This window comes from Aphelocoma coerulescens, chromosome 3, assembly GCF_041296385.1.
Source record: "Aphelocoma coerulescens isolate FSJ_1873_10779 chromosome 3, UR_Acoe_1.0, whole genome shotgun sequence".
Classification (NCBI taxonomy): Eukaryota; Metazoa; Chordata; class Aves; order Passeriformes; family Corvidae; genus Aphelocoma; species Aphelocoma coerulescens.
This window is the reverse complement of record NC_091016.1, coordinates 58,638,132-58,659,585: the sequence shown is the minus strand read 5'-3', so window position 1 is coordinate 58,659,585 and position 21,454 is coordinate 58,638,132. Positions and strand designations below refer to the sequence as shown.

The window sequence follows — 21,454 nt, the reverse complement described above, 5'->3', positions numbered from 1 at the left end:
GCCGATAAAAACATAATTAGGAAGTAGCTGATACAGAGTGGCTGTACTTACTTAGCCATATACTTACTTGTTTGTGTCATGTTATGCACTGCTCAATCCCGAGAGCCCTAAAACACATACATGTATAGAGTTACCTGTGGAACAAGAATCAAATCCATAGGTATTTGCCCCAACATTTATTACAAGTTGCATCTGATGGAAAGGCTGTCAGTGATGCTTGGAAACACATTTTAAGTTTGGGGTTTCAAACAGATCTCAACAGAAACGTAAAACTTAAGCCAGTTGTACTCTCTACTTCTTATGCCATTCTCCTTCTCTCAGTGCTTGATTTTGAGGAGAACATGGTAGCAAAAGCTCTCCAATTTTACTTTAAACTCAGTCAAAATGAGGTAACTCCTGGGCAGGCAGCTGTAGCTCTGCACACTCGCACATGAGCCCAACAGCCAGGCAGGAGCCCTCACACACTCCCTCTGCTCTTTGCACTGGGCTAGGAGAAGAAACACCTATTTTTGTGTGTACCTGTTTTTGAAGGTACCAGAGGTGCCATGTGATCCACATGCCTTTGCTGAGCTGTTTTTTGAGATTTTCTGTCAAACTGACACAGCACAGCAGACAAGGGCTGTTACCATTACAGTGGCTGGTTCCACTTCTGCATAGAAATATCAGTCATGACCTCTTCTGCTATTTGTGAAATTGGGAGACAAAGACATATGACAAAATGGGCTGTTGGAATTGTCATTTTGTCTTTATTTAACAGAGAATTTTTCTCACCCACTTTCTAAACAGGCAGTGTTATTTCAAAAAATCAGAAACAAAGTCATGATCAAAACCACACATAGAATAACTTAAATAAACATTTCTCCTTTTCAAGATTGAAGTATAGGATAAATAAAACTTATTATTTTGGACATTCTCTGTAAACAGTTCATATGTATTAGTTTCTCCATTAAGTATTCAGAAAATCAATATATATCAGTTAAGTTGATATATATTGATATATTGATATATATCTGTCACTGACTGCATCTTTAGAGGAACAAATTGGCTGGAAAAAATGAGATTTCACTGAAGAATAAACCTATAGAAATTAGGTTTCTTAATGTTTATGCATCCTTAATCCTCTCTTCTCTCTTGAACTGAACCTACAGCAAATTGGTTTTATCTGAGTGGGACTGGAAGCTGTTGGTGCCACTGCTTAGTTTAGCTAAGGGACCAAGCAGCAATGGAAAACATTAGGGATCATCTGCAAAGCTAACACTGAGGTGAAGTTCCTGAGAAACTATCCTCTGCAGAGCTGCTCTTTGTTCCTATAGAGGAAGGTATTCACTTCATTCAGCCCAGCATTCACTTCACAGCCCAGCATTAGCTTCAACCAGCTAAACCTAACACACACCACTGCTTGCACAAGGAGAGGCTTTTGCTGTACTGAAGATACTGATCTAGGTCAACAGCCCAGAGGCTGTGATGCCAGTCATGCACAGAGGCTTATCACACAATTCCTATAGGTCCTGTCTTGCCCCAGTGGTTACTGCTCAGACTGACTTGGCACCTAAGGGAGCCCACTGTACAGCACTGCATGGATCAGAGGAGAAAAATGTAGCTTCAACTCCAAGAACTCACAGCCTAGGATAATGTAATAAACAGTGGTCCTTCCCCACAACAGAGCAAGACTGCCACAGCTGGAGCTGTTTCCTCTCTTCGTGCCACATCCCAGCATAACCCCGATGTCATAGAAGAATATAGCTGGAGCTCATAATATATAACATTAACTAGATAGACAAAGAGCAAATTTCAGTTCACTGTATTAGACATTAGCTTTTTGTTTTTAAACACTAAGTTGAAGAACCGGTTTCCTTCTGGTCTTTCTCATTAACACCACTTGTCTACAGAATTACTACAAAACACTGCAACAATCTAATATCTGCCTAAAATAACTGAGCAGCTTTGATGATGATTTGTTCCATCCTAACCTGAACCTTAATCCAGCCAATCTTTGTATTTTTTTCTTGTCACTGAAATATTGCCCACTCTATTCACCTCACATCTTGTTTAGTGTCTACCCTAAAACCTCAGTTCCTTTAGGCAAATAGTTAAAACAAAATCGTTTCACTTTGCAGAGTTTCTAGGTCTCATAATTGCACCAAAAGGCTTGAAAACATGAATCATGTCAGCTTAAAGAAAGCAAATAAATAACACTCAAAGGCACTGTTTAAACAAAATTCTCATCAGTTTTACAAGAAGCTCATAATCTGAAGAGGTGAGGTGGGTGCCTGAGTCACAGAAATTTCTTGGGGTTCGAATGTAAGGATTCCTCTTCACCTTCCTTTTCCTCTTCTGCTTTTCTACTCCTGTATTTGGTATGAGGAACGAAGATGCCCAAATTTCTGGTAGAAATCATCTTCAGCACGATTCAGAGCTTCCTCGTCTATGTAGACAGCTGGTCTCCGGGAAACCAAAAAGTACTGCACTTTCCGCAGGCTCCATCCCATCACGTACTTCAGCCAGCCACTGACAGCAGCTGTAGACCTGCCAACACCAGCATTGCAATGGACATAGACAGTGTGTCCATTCTCCAGTAGCCCGTGCAGGAGGCAGACAGCTTGTGGCAACATCTGTATTCTTCCTAAGGTTAAAAACAAGACATGTTCATTTGCACTGGACAAAGTCAGTTCATAGCTGAGATTCTGCCTGCACAGCCTGATGAACTGTGAAATGTAAGGGCAAACCTGACATATATGACTTTTTTCTTTCTTTTTTCAAATGACCTTCTAGGCTATCTTGGTTTCTTTCTTGCAACATAGATCATACAAAACTGTAAAATGCCCCTAGGCTTCTCTAAATATACATTCTGATTAACATCTGGTGTGTGTGGCATACTCATTTTCAAAGGAACTGAGACAAGGCAGCACATTATAGAGAACAGCACAACTTACATAGCGTTAAAGTTAGCAGGCCAAAAATGAAATGTTTTTTTTAATGTCAGAGTTCTATAAGGGTACCTACGTACTGCTGATTTCCAAAACATTGTAATGAAGGCCATCAAGTGAGGGAGGGAGAGCAGAAGAACATTTTACTGTACAATTTAAAATTGCTATGATTTCATTGTATACTAAGAATACAGTTTAACAACACAGAATAGCCTTTCTCACTCCCAAAGGGATGAATATACCGTATTTTCTGACACTTTTCTTCCTGCTATCCTGGGAACCACAGCTGGAAACAGGAGAGCCCAAATTCTCCTCATGGCACATATGAGGACTGACATTCAAATCCCTGTTTTAAGGTCTCCTGTCTTCCCTGATGTCCTATTGCTGATATGACAGTTCTCTATTTGGAGCAGCGGTATTTAACTGAGTTGAAAGCACTCTCTTCTGCAGGCAGGCTGCTCTCTTGAAAACACACTCACTTTCTAACCTTCTGATTGGAAACAAGACTTTGAACTGAGCATTCCAACCAAGGGCTTAAAAGTACTAGTAATTGATGTTACGGATCAGGTGCTATGAGTATTTTAAATTAATTGCATATTACTATATAAATGTCTCTATGGAGTTTCATCAGACTGGGACACTACAGTTGAAGTATTTGTTGGGAAGGGAACAGCAGACACACAACACTGTTGCTCCATTTTTAATTTGCTAGTGTGGCAAGCTGCCCTGCTGTGCAAACTTGCAGTCTTCCACCTACACAGCATATTTTCACTATATAGGCTGAATTCAAGCTGAAAGCAAAAACAGGCAAGCAGTTACTGACGTCAGATAACTTTAAACTCAAATACACATAATACTACCAGACACAAAGTAATTCAGATGGCCTCTCTGCCTACAAGAAAATAGGAATAATTTGTTAAAGACAGCACACAAAGAAATCATGCCTTGTATGCTGGCTATATTTTAATGCAAAATGTACACAGAACCCCCCCCCCCCAAACTGTCATGAAAGTGACAGATTAGTAACTCAAAAGTGTTTGCTATAATTTACTGCAAGAGTGACATGAGCATTACCTTCAGTACTCATGTCTGCAGTTGGCAGCCAGACATAGGCAAGACCTTCTTCCTTATACAGTTTCATTAGGATTTCGGGGCTCATGGGTTCTGGGTAGCGGTTGCAGCCCCAGGAATTTTGAACAATGTCAGATTCAGTCTGGAAGTTCATCACAGCTGTAACACCCAGCTCATGCTTCAGCTTGATGGTCACGTGCTCCAGCTGCCGAGGGCAACTTCCCAGCCAGATGTTTGGCAGAATCCTAGCATGGAGAAAACATTGCAGTGGGATTGATTACAATACCTTAACAAGGAAACTGCCAAGTACATCGGTGTTCCAGTTCCAAACCTGCTCAACATCATCACACAAACACTGCTAAGCACAGACTGTTCATGTCAGGCAGTAAGAAACTTCTGGTTTCATTACAGGTTCTTATTTTGTTACAGTTGAGTTGGTGATGTCTGATGCTGCAGATCAAGTTCCTAGCCTACCATAAAGAGCCAGATAAACTGAGAAAAAAATTCAGAGCATAGTGATAGCACAGGTCTGCAAGGCATCATTCATCACTAAGCTTGCAGAAGAAGCTTACTAATATCATAGATTAGAAAAAGAAAACCCTGAAGATCCATGCAATTTGCACACAGACCAAAAAAAAAAAAAGAACTCAAGATCTGAATTACTTTAGTAATAAGTCAAACATAAAGAACTCTTCCCACTCTTTAGTTACCACCGTAATGAGGGAAGTAGGAAAAAAAAGCAATTTGATCTATCCTTCTGTGATGAAACTTAAAAATTAATGAGTAATTTTCTTCTAATTTTTCTCTGATCTCTTGGAGTCTACTGAGAATCAAATACAGAATTACAATATATGTCTAGCTACCCTCAAGGCTTGAAGGATCAGAAATTTTTCAGGAAAACAAGAGGTTTATGTAGGATGTGTAAGTACCAGAAATAAGGTTGCTTATCTAAATCAAACTTCAAGACTTCTGTGGTTTTCCCATTGCTAATTATCATAAAACTATTGTATACTTCAACAGATTTTGACATTATAAACTGAATATTAAGAAGATTGTTTTCAAATGAGGGGTTTTAATATGCACATGCAATTAAATTGGTGGTATCCACAATGGATTATCTAGATGCTCAAATTATTAGTGATCTACTTTCATTTTTTTTTGCTTCCATAAACTTCAATTTTGAAGGTGCAATCCACAAACTACACAAAATATCCCTGCATGTAACAACTTTGCAAACATTAACAGCAACAAATCTGTAACACTATTAACTGCAAATTTAGCAAACACTATTAAATGCAAATCTACAGCAAAAGCAAGATCCTCAAAAATAAAATGTCTGCCATGCCTGTCTTACGATCTTTCCCAATTTTAACCTCAGTAACAAATAAGGAAAGTTTTATATTTTTTCAGGAGCCTATAAACCACTCTTAAATTATCAGGTAGCTATTTCCATTTCACTATCACAGTAGTAAGTGCTTACTAGCATTTAATTAAGACCTGTAATTGACTGTAATTATTAAATCCTGCTATATTAGTACTGAAATATTATCAAAAAGAAAAATTCAGATCCAGGAAGCATTAATTATTATTGTTTCCCGTTTGTCAGTTGCATCCATGGTGAGTTGCATACCAGTCACAAAGACACAGCCTTCAGCCTTAACAACCCCTGTTTCAGTGGGACAACACTATTCATCTCAATATATGGTAACTGAGACCAATTTAAACAAATATATTACACCATGTTCAACCATGTTCCAACAGTGAGACCACTTGAAAAGATTTGACTTAGTTGTTGTTTCACATACATGTTCAAGAATTGCCCAAAATGCAACGCAACCAGCTCAAGCATTCTCACTGATCTGAGGGATGCATGAAGGTCCACTGCAACAACTGCTTCACTGACCCCCTTCCCACATGCCAGCCCCACAGCAACCCCCATCCCAACCTGAACGAGTGACCGCTGTCAGGATTCTACCACAGGAACCTGCCACAATGATTAGAGCATTTCAAGGTGGCAAATTTGAGTTAGAGTGCCCTAAGAGATGCTGACAAATGGCTGGAGATGAGCAATGCCCATAAAACTCCATTCCTAGGAAAGAAAAATGGCAATTTCACTAATACCTTGTCACAATATGAGGATATTATTTCAAGAACAAGAACATTAGTACCTTTCCTTCAAAGGCTTTCCTGAAGACTCATACATATGTAATTCACTTGATTCTCTGTGAAACATCTAATGCACTGAATTACCTTGATGGGAGAAAAAAAGCATGTTTTCTAGGATTTGATTGAATTAACAGTGACTAAAGCATTCCTGAGATAAATAAAATTCTGGGTAGTACTCTTGCTTACTGATAAACCAATGCTTTATAACTTTTCCCCCCAATGATTTTTTAATGGGAAGACATCACAGCTGTGCTATTATCTGCAAGCCCCTGGGATACAGACCATTTGTTTATTTCGTTCTTGTAGCCTAACATGTCTTGTACATGACAAGACCCCCTATCTTGCACAATACTAATTGCATTTACTGAACAATCTGAAGAGTTTACCAATTTTTTACCACTGTCTTTCCCTGTAATTACCCAAACTAGTGGAGGCATTCAGAGAATGACCTAAAAAATGTATTTAGGACAGGCAGCAACTCTTGTGAATTAATTTTATGATCAGGTCCTAAAGTTTAGCCTTTGAGAGGATCAAGATGTAGCCTTGACCTTGGTCTCCAAGCCCCTTATCTACCCACTTGCAAATAACTGTAATTACTGGTCTTGCTGGACAAGGCTTAACCACCCTTTTATTAAACAGAAAACAGTACTCAGAGCTGTCCTATCAGCCAATTTATGTAATAGTTCTAGGATAATCCTACTGCATAGTACCTATATTTCTATTTATCTAATTCATACCTCACCTTTTTCTGACATCAGAAGGAAGGAATAAAAGGGGTTTGTACATGTGCAAGTACAGAGACTAATGGAGAGTTTAGCAGCTATATTTTATATATTGATTTTTTTGATAGCCCTACTGAGGGTTTCATTATGCTGAGGACCAGGAAAACATACACATTGAACCAAGCAGGAATGTGGTAAATTCATTTTTACATCTCTTTCCTTAATAATACAACTTAGATTTCCTTTCCAATGTGGCCTTTCTTAAGTTGCCACTGTACTTCAGTAGGTAGTTAGATTTAAGCCACAAGACTATTTGGCATGGGAAAGAGAGCTCTTTTACCTTCCCCTCTAAACTGTCATGTTATAGTGCTCTGAGCTCTCTGATAGCCACTGCTTTCCAGCTCACATGTGGTTGTATTCCAGCAGCAGATTATATGATCCCTAAGTTCAAAAAACATTAGAAATTATTAGTGATCAATAGACCTTTAATCTTTTCAGCCATTAACCACTTTGATGTTCCCCAAATATCAAAACAGGATGGTGTTTTAGCAAAATTCTACTTGGAATTCTGCTTTAATATAAAAATGGCACTTTGTCATTGTACATCTTAATTCTCTGCATTAAGGACAGTAAAATATGTCTGGCTCCAGAAGACATGGTCAATTCAGTCAGAGACAGCTTAAAAATGAAGAAATCACCTAGAGTGATTTAAACGTCAACAATATTCAGCAATACTCTGAGATTAAGACGTGCTGATTGTCTGTAAGCCCTTTCTTTATAGGTACTTTCTGTCAACTACTTTCAGCCTGGCCTACACTTCAGTTCTCCACTAGTAATACGGATACATTAAGGGGACTTCCAGGGGTCAAATGGATGAATTAATGTGAGAAGCTTGAGTTTGTGGCAACAAGAACTAAATGTTAGACAGATGTTACTCAATTTACTTTACAGAGCCCAGACTGAAGGCTGACATATTTAAAACCTGCCTTTTAACTTATAAACTGAGAAAACCAACAATTATTTATCATTACCACAGAATAAATACAGAACACCTGCAATCACTTGTACACTTCTTTTCCAGCACACTTAAATTATTTTTAATGATCTAGACATATATTCTATTTGTTGGCTTCCCCCCAGAACCCTGCACAGCCTGGATTAAAATATAACAATTCGGTGTGAATGCATCCAAAATAATAAATGCATTCCACTTAATCAATGCATATGCAAATGGTCTTCCCATCCCTAAGGAGAAGATGAGTCTGAGGCAATGAAAAATTAGCACTGTAAAACTTTTTTTTTTAATGGTGCAGACTAATTTTCAGGCTGGTTCACAAAGCATGACACACTGTACCTTTCAATCCTAGTACAGTACAAAACCAGCCCAGCAACTGTAATTGTAGGGATCTGATTCCCAGGGAAGGTGACCTGACCTAGGGGAAGACATCAGGCAGTCAGCTCTTCCTCCATGACACCAATGTCTACTCTGCTTCTTCAGCAGCTCCTGCCTTGCTTTTGTTAATAATGCTTTGAGACAGATGCTAAATTCAAATTTCCTTAAAATGCTGAGTTGTAAGCTGGGATGACTCAGGTACTGCTTCCAGATCTGAGCCAGCATCAGTGTGCTAGGAGGAGGCATCTTAGAATCTACCTTAAAATCAATCAACCCTCTAAAGAGTCACAGTTCTTATGGAAAAGGATAGGATTCGGCACTTTAGGGACACATTTCATCCGAGTATCTATCAGGTACAGTATTTCAGATGTCCTTCTATCCTGCTAGTTTCCAGCTTTAATCAAAAGAGAGGACTTTGCCAAGCTAAGGAAAAATAGTAGGGTATTTGTCATTGGTTATTGGCAACAGAGTGATCCATCAATGATGCCATTTGTTTGTACCACTAATATTTTTGACCAAGGTCCAGTCTATTATTTTAAATGAAAAGTGATGGATTGATTCATCCCTCAGTGCCAGGTCAAGGTGTAGCCTGTGTTAAAGCTTGCACTTCACTTCACTTGTCTACACCAGACTTTCTTAGATCCCGTTAAGCATCTGATGACAGGGGGATGAGTCCTAATATATAACAAAACACAGCAATTTAGCTGAAACAACAAACAAAATAATGATTAAATTGACTCGGTCCTCCCTCAAGACTCTTATTTCCTTAAGGTATAGCATGCAATCACAGCTACATGGAACTTGCAGCAAAACTTATCCTGCATTCCCAGAAGAGCAACATATATAATTCAGTCAATTTACCCCCAGCATTTTGTGCTGCTTCTGGGCATACAGAGTGGTTTTTTGTACCAATGTAGTGCTCTTACCCTGGTGCCACTACAAGCTAGCAACCCAGAGGGAATACAGGCCTGAAGTACAACTCAGTTACAGATGATTTTTGCAGCACTCGAACTACTAGAGACTGTTTCAAATTACACTGCATTCCTATTTCCTCCCCTGATGGCACTGAAGTAGGAACTCATTCTGAATTTTTTTATAAGGTGGATTTTTAATGGAAAGTTGTGATCTGTCTGAACCAAAAGCTTCATAGAAACTTTCAACTTTCAGCCAAATTTAAACTAGTTCAAAGACCAGATGTCTGCTCCCTGTCTCATTTGACACAAAAAGAAGAGATTTCCAGAAGTATTGCTTTGGGCATATTCAAAATGAGAATATAGGAAATCCTACCAGCTATAGCTGAGATGTTCTTTCATCTTTTCTGTATTCTCTGCCTTGAGACAAGGCACATCACTTTAAATGATGATACCACTGGATTATGATGACCCAGAAGTATCATCCTGCATGTGCTCCTTCTTGTGCCAGCGGCATCCTTCTAACAACATATAGCAGCTTATTCTATGTGTGCCTTCCCTTAAGTACTGTCCTGGGCTGAGGTTATGAAGCCGCTTTATTCCTCACCCGCCCGCTCAATGCCCAAGGCCGCTGTGCCTTTAGGATGGACCCGGGGGCGGGGCCGGAGCCAGGGCCCGAGGGGGCGGCTGAACGGTTCAGCCCAAGGGCTTCAGGCTCTGGGCAGGGCTCGGGAGGGAGCGCCGGGAGCGCTGTGCTGCTTTTGGGTTTCCTTTGTGTTCCAGCTAGCTGGGAAAAGGTTCTCTTGGCTTTTTTCTTGTTTTTTTTTCCCTTTCCTTCCCCCTTGCCTCACTGCCTCCCTTCCACCATCCTTGCCGGTCCGGGGAGCCCATGGGGTGGCCCCGGCTGGTCTGAGCCCGCGTGTCTGTTCCCTCTCCGGGAATTTGTTGTATTTTGAGGGGGTTTTTAATCCTGTTCTACCCTGTTTTGTTTGTGCGTTAATAAACAGTTTGGTTTCTTTTTCCCACTTTCATTCCTTGTGACCCATTTGTCTCATTGATGGAGAAGAAGGGGAAGAACACTCATTCCGGAGTGTTTCCTCCTGAAGTTTTGTCTCAAAGACCAAGACAAGTACCAAATTAGAAACCTCTCTTCCAGGCCTTCCTTGTTCTTTTCTCTGAACCTGTGACAGTGAGCACTTGCCAGAAATCAGATGAGGTTCCTGTACTTTCGTCAGAGCAATCTAGAAACATTACTTAGAGTGCTGTCTAATGCCCTGAAATGCATTCACAAACTGAGAAGGATTTTCAAATGACCAAATTCTGTTCTCCAGTAGAAGATCTGAGCATGTTCAAATATTCTTTGTAGAAAACACACTGATTACTATCTTCATCTCAGAAAAACATTTCTGTTGTCCAATATGAATAGTGAAGTCCCAGGTCATAGAGACACCTTCTTGTCTCCACAATGGACACAAAGAACAGATTATTTCTTTCCATTCTGTAGAATCCTTTTACTTATCTCTAAGTTACTAACACCATCCAACACAGCTTTGCATTCTTCACACATACACACACACTTGTCACATATTCAAAGCCTCTGATCACTCTTGTTTGCCTTTGGACTCCCTCTCTTTTTGAATATGTTATGCCCAGTACTGAAAAGAGTACATTTCTGAGAAGAACCAAAGATTACTTACTTCTTGTGCTTCAAAGGCTTTATCCCTCTTTATAGTTCCCTGGCAGTCCTTCTACAGCATGTCATTGCTGACCTACATTCAACATGGAATTCTTCTTTCAAGTTAAGATCTTTCCAAACAGATGAACCTACTCAAGGAGAGACAAAAGTTTGTCCAAACCAGAATTATTAGTTTCAATTGCCAGTGGTGTCAAATTAAACACAGCAAAGGAGCAGATGAGATTCACAGCTAATGAATGCACCTCAGCAATATGTCTTGGAATAAATCATCTCACATGCACATCACTGTGTTTTAAGATAACTATATACAAATAGAAAGGGAAACAGTACCTGCTTATAGTGATGCTTGGTGAAAACATTGCTTTATAAAGAGGTCAAAGTGGTAATTTGAGCCTGTACCAAGAAGTTAACTGAAAGTAACAGAAAATTTATAGTAATGGTCTAAAAATCACTGATCCTATTTTATGTATTCAAACTTTGAACTTTCTACTGATATTTTATTGTAACAAGAAAGATACAGAAAAATGAAAACATTCAAAACACAGAAGATTCCAGATATTTCTTGTGAAAATACTTTCATATTAGAACAGACTAAGAATTTAATGTTCTTAAGAGGGAATTGGACCACTGCTTAAAGATAAAATTTATGGAATGGGCAAATCAACTGGCTTTATCTACATAAAAGAGGTAAAGAATATCAAATTCCGTATCATTTCACCTATAAAGCAACTACTAAGATATGAGAAAAATGGCAACATTTTAAAATAATTTTTTTAGTCTTCTATCTTCTTCCAAAATACAGACAACATAGGCAGATATCAAAACAGAGGAGTCCCTGGTTTGGTCTTGTACAGGAATTCTGGTTTCACTATAGTCGGCTTAAACAAAGGACAGAAGAATCTCTCAGCAAAATGCCTCCTTACCAATGAAATAATAAGGTAGAATTGAGGGGTATGACACTGACATTTCATTGCATATTGCATACAGCACAAGGGTAATGGCTGTGGTCTTAATCCCTTCTCCTATTGACTTACTGATAAAGTCTCCTTGCAGAAGACAAACTGATGGACCCTTCATGATAAGAGACCTGACTTAAGCAGGACTGACTAGGAACAGTTGGATGTACTCGATTTCCCAGCACAGAGTCAAGCAGTAGTAGCCAGAGCAGGAGAGCAAGGTTTGATGATGCCATGGTCTAACTCCAAGACAGAAAAAACAGGCTTAATAAGATCACTCTTATCAAGAAAGATGGAGTAAATGGCCATAACCTTAGCAGAAGCCATCAAAAAAAAGCACTGATTAATGACAAAACTATATCCTACTGAAACGACACAGCTGCAGGCCTTGTAGAAACTATTTATATTCTTGAACAAAAAATTGCTCTTACCTAAATGTCAAATGTGGAAGGAGCACAAGCCATTGCTTATAAATTTGTTCTGCTTTACCGCTGAAAGAGTGCCGTTTATTTTGAAGTTAAGAATTCTACCTCAGGGCTTTAAACAAGGAGAATTAAGCAGACTACAATGTAGTTCCAAGGTGGTTTTTTTACTCCTTCTTATTTGGCACTCTGATGAAAAGCAATTAAGGTCTGGCAAATTTTCTTCTTAGATGTAATTTGAACTACTTATCTAGCCTCTCACATGGGAGTAGACTTGGAATGTAAAAGAAACACCTGCTTTTATCACTTTAGAACAACACTTTGTCAGCTTAGCAATATGCAAAGTTTCTCAAGCCCCTGAATTCTGTCTTATGCTTAATAGTATCTTATTTATTCCATGTTCACAAATCTGTGGCATAAAACTACCTCGTTTGCTGATATGCCATAAGCAAATAAGCCATTAAGGTTTGACCTCAAGCTGACAATGTGCTACAAGTAAAGCAGGTATAATATCAAACCTGTAACTGAAATACAGTATTACCCAGACATTCAGCTACAAAGTAGTTCCAGTGGTACACTGCCCTCAGGTTCTGCTGTCTCAGGAAAAGACTTCCATAGCAGCAGCTTGATGGTACAAAAAGGGCTTGATCGTCCTCACTTTATCCACCAAACTGCTCTTACAGCAGGCGCCATGGTACACTCTTCAGGTTATGAGGCACTGAGCAACCATGCTAATGCCTAAGCACAGCACAGGGATACAGGATAAAAAGATCCAGAGCAGAATTAGTCAGTCACGTAATAGTTCAGTCTAGACAGATCCACAAAATTTTCTCTTTATGGCCCATTTTCCCCTTCCATAGCAATCCCAAACATTCCCTTAGAAGGACTGTAAGAGCTTTATTAGAAGAAACTCACAAAAAACATTTCACAAGGACAGATGCAGAGATTGAGCACGCTCCTAACATCCTATACGCTGCCACAGCAGGGAACTTACTTGATGAAAACACCTAGACAACTGGGAAGTAAACCACATTCCACACTGCAAAAATGACAATAATACTTGGCTAAGCCATAGCACTATGCTTGAAAGTCAAAAAATAATCCTTCTATTGTATTCAGTACTTACCAATACTGGACCATCATCAGGAGAAATAGAACAAAGGAAGAGAAACACCTGGAAAGCCCAGCAGAGAGTGCCAGAATAATCAGAGTTCTAGAAGACAAGTTTTCAGAGAAAAGAGTGAAAGATCCAAGGCCTAATATCAGAATGAACAAACTGAAATATTCCAAAGTCAACCACTCTGCGATTCTGGGAAAAAAGGAGTTTCCAAGCATATATGAAAGGGCTATAGAGAGGCAGGATACTAATTTGTTCTCCAAGTCTTCTGTGAAGAGAACAAGAAGAAATTAACTTAAATTGCACTAGGAAGACTTAAATTGAGGTTAGTAAAGCTTTTTAATGGTTGGAATAATGAGGTAATTGAACGGAAGAGTAACAGGCCTATAGAGCCTCATAACTAAGATGAGATCATATTTTAGATCAGGCTGGATAAACCTGAAATGATTCAAATGTAATTGAGATTAAGTTGGGGCAAGGAAATGGACTGAATACTTTCTGAGGTCTCTTTGAGCCTATGATCTATGATACTATAATCATAAACTTTAATTTCCATTTCTGGAATCACTACCTATATTCATTTATCAAGCTCCATCTTGAAATAATTTAGGTTCCTTGTCCTTCCTCCCCTATTTGAAAGGTCATGCCGGAATTCAGACATCATTCCTTTGATGACAGAAACCTTGTTCTAATTTACACTCCAAATTCATTGAGAAGCAATTAACATCCATTTGATCTCAAAACAGGTTCAATTTCAATACTTCTTCTTCTCCCTTTGTACCAATTCCCGAATGTCTTTTACAAATATTAATAGATACTCTTTCTTAGTCTTCATTAAACTATGCTGTCTATCCCAGGCACCAGAAGTAGTCAAACTATGGTAGCACAGAGCTCCTTTCAAGCCAATTTATCTTGCTTCAACTCCAGTGGCATAAAAGCTATACATCCCATGGAAAATGCACTCATTCATTGCATGTTTGTTCTCTGGACAAAATAATGGATCAAATTTATCTAATTTTGTCTCTAAACTAAGCTCACATACTCCAGTAAGTTCAGCGGAATTGCTGTTATCAACCTTGCAGTACATTCAAATCTATCCAGTGAAAAGACCCACAACATAAACTCTTCTCCCCTCTTTTTCACTTCATTCCATTAAGAAGCTTAAAGCCAATTAATTTATCTCTTATACATTTTTATAATCTATTTTGTATCTACTCTAGATATGATCTAAAATAACATGGTCACACAAGACTTTATGTACATAGCCAAAACTAAAATGTGGAAGATTAAATTTTATCCTCCCTGTATTCAAAGTGAAATATTTTATGTCATATTTCTCTACATATTTCTACTGTGAAGATAAGAAAGAAATTATTCACAAGCACACCAATGCCTTGTGGGACACGGTGTCCAGATCCAGCCTTACAGGACTTAGCCAGAATTTATTTCCAAACACACACAACGTTTCACCTGATGCCTAAGGAGCACACTGTATGCAGCAGAAATCAAGGTTTGCCTTTGTAAGAAATGACTCCTCCTGTACCTTCATTTTATAAACATTCTCTGAAAGCAGACAGTGTGCCAATTACAAAAATACAGCCTGAGAAGAGAATCAGGTTCCAAGGCTTGTACTGAACAACCTGGAAAGGACTCCTCCATTGGCTCGTGAGTATTAATGCCTAAATGCTCCAATTATAGAATCTTGTCTCATGCAACCGCGGTTGCCAATGGTTACTTCCTACATATGTCTCTGTTAGACTGCCAACATTCCCATTTGTTTTGAATTAGAACAAATACCCGGAAACACAAGAACAACAGGCTGCTAAACTCAGCCAGATTGCAATAAGCCATGAATCTCTTGGCATTAGGAATGAGAATTTCTAACATTAATGCTTAGCAATGGGAATGATGCCACTGCTGGCACCTGTAAGTTAAAGCATCTCAACAAAATTCACTTAAACTGCTACAAATGAACTCTAAGTTAGTGACCGAGAAGATTCGGGAATCACTGGTAAAAATATATTTTGTCTTCTTGCAGAGTTTACCTATTAGCAGCTGCTTAGGAACCTAGACTGCAAAAACAGTAGAAGATAAATTCACTTTTGAAAATGTAGCATTTCAGATCCAATGGAACTAAATTTCAAAGCTTCAGAAACAAGTATGTATTCATGAAAATTACATAATTGCAAAGCACAGATTATTGCTAGGTGGCCTTGGGATCCACAGGGCACCATAAGCACATGTACAAACTAATGGAATCTCTCAGAACTCCAACAATCAGAGGAAGATGCACATTCATCCCTTGTGGTACCATCTGAAAACAGCCTTGATGAGCTCTGTATCCATGTTCATTCCAATTTATCCAGGATTTCCAAAACCGTAACAGTTCATTTATTTGAATTTTAAAGAGGGACAGATACATACTAGAGAAGCACAGGCTGGGGGACAATATCTTAAAAATATGGAGAAAAATTGAATTAATGCCTCACCACAGTCAGCTACATAAATATCTAAAATAAGGTGTTCTCACAGCAAAGTCAAATCAAAGGAACGACAGCTGTATAGTGCCATCATAACAAAACTGTCAGAAAACTTCATTTTAGCTAACGTACCTGGTTACTAGATTCTAAACATAAGATTAATAACCATGGTGGATGAGTAGCCAACAACAAAGGTTGAGGCTGGGATGGTAACGGAGCTACTGAGAGGTCCCAGAAGAACCTATGTATGTCTTTTTAATTCAAAACTACAAAGTATAGTGGAATCTCTTGAAAAAGTCTTGGATGACAAAAGGGGAAAAAATCATGAGAGTTACATTTATGAACAATCAATACTGCAGTTTTTATTGGAGCTCAAAGATTGACAAGAATTACCAGGGGTTCTCTGTTTTTTTAAAAATGTCTTTTTTTTCTTTCAGATTTCTTTTTTTTCCTAGCAGTATCATTACATCTGCTTGGAAATCAAAATTCCAAGCATTTGAACAAATATATTAAAGTGATCTACAGTTACTAAAGTTTGTTTAAATGTGTTTACATTATCAGCTGAAGCTTGACTTTGTAAATTTGTTAAACATACTGGACAGCCTTATTACCAAGACTACAGATACATTTGAGAAGCTTTTTCCATCTCACCAGATTGAAGCAACTCATTATTACAAGGAAGCTGAGAAATTCTTCTGCAGTGAAAGCAGTATTTAACACTCTTTAGCACTGGTCTGCACATGGCTGGCAGCTGGACCACAGAAAGAAGGAACATTAGAGAAATTATTTTATTAGGGAAGCTGCATATCCTCCTTATCAGGTCATCACCTTGAGAAAATGAAGGCACTGGATAGAACTGTTCTGGAGAGTTTTTAAAAGGCAGTCCTGGAGAAGTTAGTTAAACTAAAAAATAATAATTAAAAAAGAAAAGGCTCTAGAAGCCCACCAACACCCACCCACATGTACTTTTACCCGGCATCCAGCCCCTGGAATAAATGACGGAGTGATGGAGAGTCTTGCTGCTAACCCACAGCTGATAGAAAGGGAAGAAAGGGACAAAGTAAGCACCTATTTCATTATTTATTTTATATATATTCTACATTTTCTTGTGTCTGTATTAAAACTGAAATGCATATTTCCTCTTTATCCTCTTCTTGATGCTTAAAATCATATATTCTATTACTAGGTTTTCACATCAAAGAAAAAAGACACTTCATTTAAACTTATAAAGCCTGCTGTCTACTGAACCAATAAAGAAGAAATCCACATTTCTTAAAGCTTGGCAATGTCTATGACATTTGACTCGATTTTTACCACAGTTCATGGAAGGACACACATTAAACTTCTGAACAACAGCAGGAATTATGTATCTGACTCCCTGAAATTAAATTTCCCAAAGTACAAGCATTAAAGGAGGGAACAAGAGATTTTCAGTTCAGCCTCTTAATATGTTCTCTGGGACGACAAATGCAGTTCATTTCTTTGTTGAGTTGGTTTTTTCCTTACAGAGAGAAAATTATGTATGGGAAAATACAGCAACAATTTGATAATCTCTATTTACTCTTGGGAAATAAAATACTTATGTTTCTGAGACACACTTCAAAGAACTAGAGCTATATTCCAGTTTCCTTTCTAATAAATAATTTTTTATCCTTTAAGTAGGACTCTCCATATTTTCATATGCAGGTGCATTTTTTAAATTATCTTGTAAATACCTAGAGCATTTAAGCATGAAAACTAGCATTTATATCTCTCAGCATTTACAAAAATTATTGAAGATGGAGGTAGAATTCATAACTTAATAGCTTCAGCTTTCTACTGTTTCAAATGAAGTATCTCTAATGTTTTTCCCATTTCATTTGAAGTAACTATGCAGTTGTTTATTTCAGATTTTTTTGACTTTCAGGTCACCTCTTTCAGAAATATAGTATACACTGAACAAGTAAGCAAACATCAAACCAGCTGGTGGTAATAAAACATCTGATGGTGTCACTTTTCACATTTGGGGACTAAAAACCCTCTTGTTCTGAGACTTCTTTTTTTGAAGAGTCAGCCTCAGGCTGACGGGGCTAACCTGCCCTAGGAGCTGTGCCTGCAAAAAAATCACAAGAAGGGCAGGCAGAGTGGGTTTACTCTGCAAACACACGTCCCTGGTTCAACAGGTTCACCAGGTGTAACTTACGGAGTTGCATTAATGAAGTTTTTCCAACAACAACTAGAAATCTGAATTCACTCCCTCCTGGTAAACTAAATAGCAATAAGGATGAATACACAGTCTCTGCTTTTCAAAAAGAGTTCTGCTATCTTTAGATAAACTGTATTAATAAATGCCAGCAATTACCCGGCACCTAATAAATGCATGTAAAAGCTGGGAGGAAATAAATATCTGCAAGACAACTGGAACATCATCTTCAGTGAGAGAGTGATGCTACCCCTTCCTCGTCATCCCAGCTGTGAGCTAAATTGCCCAGGATTTCACAATCTCAGTCAATTTCATTCACAGCCAGGAACACCAGCAAATTGCTTTCCAATGGAGACAGAACTTTACTTCCTCGCTGACAGCCTGACTGTTAAAGAGTAAAGAGGCAGGAAAAAGGGCTAAAAACCTCCAGAAGAAATATAGACAAGCGGCAGGGAGACACAGTAAAATACACAGAGAAATTAGAAGCAACAATAGTTTCTGCTCCCTAACAGTGATCCCCAACATCAAATTCATACTTACTGGACTATCAACATTTTTCTGTTATATCCCACAGAGAAAAACAGAACTACGTTTACTCCTCCAGTTTTTTCCATGGAGGGTTCCCAATCTTCTTTCTGTTTTTTTCTCCCATAATGACACAGAATTACAAGTTTTTCTTTAGAAGTAAGGAAATCATTTTGTGCAGAGGCACACCTATGAAAAGATTGGTTTTATAGAGTAACAGTGGTTTTAAGTAAATATCATCCATTACCAGCCAATTGACTAAAGGCCTCGTCCTCTCACCAACAGCCAGTTTCTGCTTGCTGCCATTTTATTAATAAAATACTCATTCCTGAACAATCATCCTTCTAAGTAAAAAATTCTCAATCAAACACCCATTGCAAAAACCATATATGAATGGCAGAATGGTAAAGAAAAATACAGAAAAAAACCTCCAGGAAAACGCACAAGACTAACCAGACACCATGCTAAGATCCCCTGTAGCTTATTCACACAGGTAATGTACCATTCATGAGACATTACTTCAACTTCATCCCAAAGTCTAGCCAATAATTTGTGTCTCTCAGCCACTGCAGGAGGCAACAGACCTGGCAGCCTGCTGGCTAATAGCCATTCATCAGGTTTAACAGACCAGTCACCGTAGGTAGAAGTAATACTGGGAATTCAAACACTGATGACAGTCATGCAAAAATCTTTAATCTAGAAGCTCTTTGACTTTTTTTCTTCTGGCAAAATCACCCTTTCTGAAGGTAGATTTTGCTTGCTTCTATGGCACTTACAAGTAACGCCATTAGAAATGAGTGACATCCAGGAGCTTCCATGTCAAGTTCCTTTTGGGTGCTCAGGCCGTAGGTCACAGCAAGAGAGCCAGAGCTGTGCTGGCAAAGGCTATTTGCTAATACTCAGAAAAACAAAATAATGGAAAAGCGAGTTCCTGCCATCTTAGTTCATCCACAGTATTCAACTTCACGGCATGTGACTGCACTGCTGGCATGTTCTAACTCTATTTCAGTTCGCATTTCACAAGACTGGGATTTGTAGTTAACTCATCAATAGTGTGGCTTGGGCTATCCCAGCCGGGTGCCATCCTGCCCATGCAAGATCACAAAACTTGGAAAAATAGAAATAATTTTTCCTGGTTTTAGCCTTTGTTATGTAGGGCACAGTGTGGGGAGTTGACAAAAGGAGAAGCTTTTTGTTTGGATGCACAACAAATGTGGAAGAAAAATGCATTTGTTACCCAATATAGAGATCACTCAAATCAAATAAATGAAAACAAATAAGGACTAAAAACTGATTGAATTCTAGCCTCATAATTTTTCTTCTCACTCTTGTTCCTATTTCCTCACACTCCCTCTTAATTTTCAAGAACTTAAATAAAAAATTGCCTAAATGTCACTTCTTACACTGATTTGAAACCCATTTTCTTCACAACAGTGGTTAGTAAAAGCATTTCACAGCTCCAGTTAGGGGTGATGTAGAAAAAAAATTAAGATTCACAAAGGACAAAAAGTAGAATTAAACTTTAAATCGTTCTATAAAAGGTGATTCCCACTAATAAGTAAACAATGGTTCTAATTTAGATTAGTTTCAGACTATAGCTCAGTACAATAAAACAATATTCAAAGGAGTAGTCAGATATCCTAGTTTATGGGATAAACATATCACAAAATGTGCCTTAGAATATTTTCATTACTTAATGTATAAAATGACCAGATAACTTTACAGTTAGAGCCTCAAGTACTGAAATCAAAGGCTGAACTCTTATTGATGTTAAGTCCTTTTGATCAGGACTATTTCACTAGAAGACAATCAATGAATTTTGTTCCAGAGCTCATTATTTCTCATTCTTTTCTCTAATATCACAAGCATTCTTTAGGCACAGGGGACAGCTAGCTCAGCTTTTAATGTTAATTATGGTAATCTCTGTAGACATCATCACCTCTTAATTGATAATGTAGGCATAAAATACCAGTGCAGCTTTCTATTACAGTAGCATAGGTCACTGCACTCTAGGGGGTTTTGGTGATAGCTTACTCTTTAAAGCCTCTTTTATAGTTCAGTAATAAAAAAATTCGTTCAGAATTATATTTAAAACAGAAAGGTATTTTATTTTGTGAATGAATTACAACCAGTCAGAGAAATTAAAGACTAAAAAAAAAAAAAAAAAGGTGCTCTCTCTTGTACTTTATTCAAAGGCAATTCTAATTTCATACTGAACCAAATATACTCAGCCGGGTTCTTGTTTTCCACCCCAATTAAAAATGCATATCAATCAAGTAAATGCTCATTTTTTCCATAGGAAGAAATTCTGTGCTCCATCAGCAAAATACTGCTCTAGTGCCTCCAAAAGGTAAACAAGAAGCATCTCCATTTTGTCCATTTTGGATCATTCTTCATTCACTCACCTGTCTTCATGAACATTTAGTATAAAGCAGGAACATACATTTTATGTGACTCTCCTGATCATTCCCACTTAACACTCAACTTAGGTTATAACCAATATTACTGGCAGTGTTGAAGGAAACTTTCTTACCAACAAGCCACAAAGCATTTGTAAATACTCCATCATAAATTGTGTTTCATTTGCGATCACTGAGAAACAAAAATAGTATTTCCAAGCATGGGAGTCAATGTTCTTTCACCGTTACCTTAATTTTGTCTTAGAGAAAAAAATTAGGGACATAAACACTGATGAGAACAACATGTTTGTCAACTTCCCAATCACTCCATAAACATGAACATGAAATATTAGTATTTGATGGCCTAAATATATATATATATATAAAATGCAAAAAAACTACTAAAGAAACCTGTACCTCAAAAAATTGTCATCAGAACCCATGCCTACTCTCACGTAGTGACTCCCCTGATTGTGGATTGCTAATT

The 21,454-nt window shown here is 38.1% G+C and overlaps 1 protein-coding gene across 4 annotated transcripts in view; it reads right to left on the bottom strand.

The window, feature by feature from the left end:
* Nucleotides 1–726: 726 nt before the first annotated feature.
* The window catches only part of EPM2A (EPM2A glucan phosphatase, laforin), a 43,358-nt gene continuing 22,630 nt past the window's right edge, over nt 727–21,454 (bottom strand). For all 4 annotated transcript variants that reach the window (XM_069010443.1, XM_069010444.1, XM_069010445.1 and 1 more), the window contains exons 3-4: nt 4,002–4,243; nt 727–2,623 (exon numbers count right to left, since the gene is read on the bottom strand). In XM_069010443.1, the coding sequence (XP_068866544.1) occupies nt 2,343–2,623; nt 4,002–4,243 (523 nt within the window). In that variant the 3' untranslated portion in view covers nt 727–2,342. The remainder of the gene's footprint in view (nt 2,624–4,001; nt 4,244–21,454) is intronic.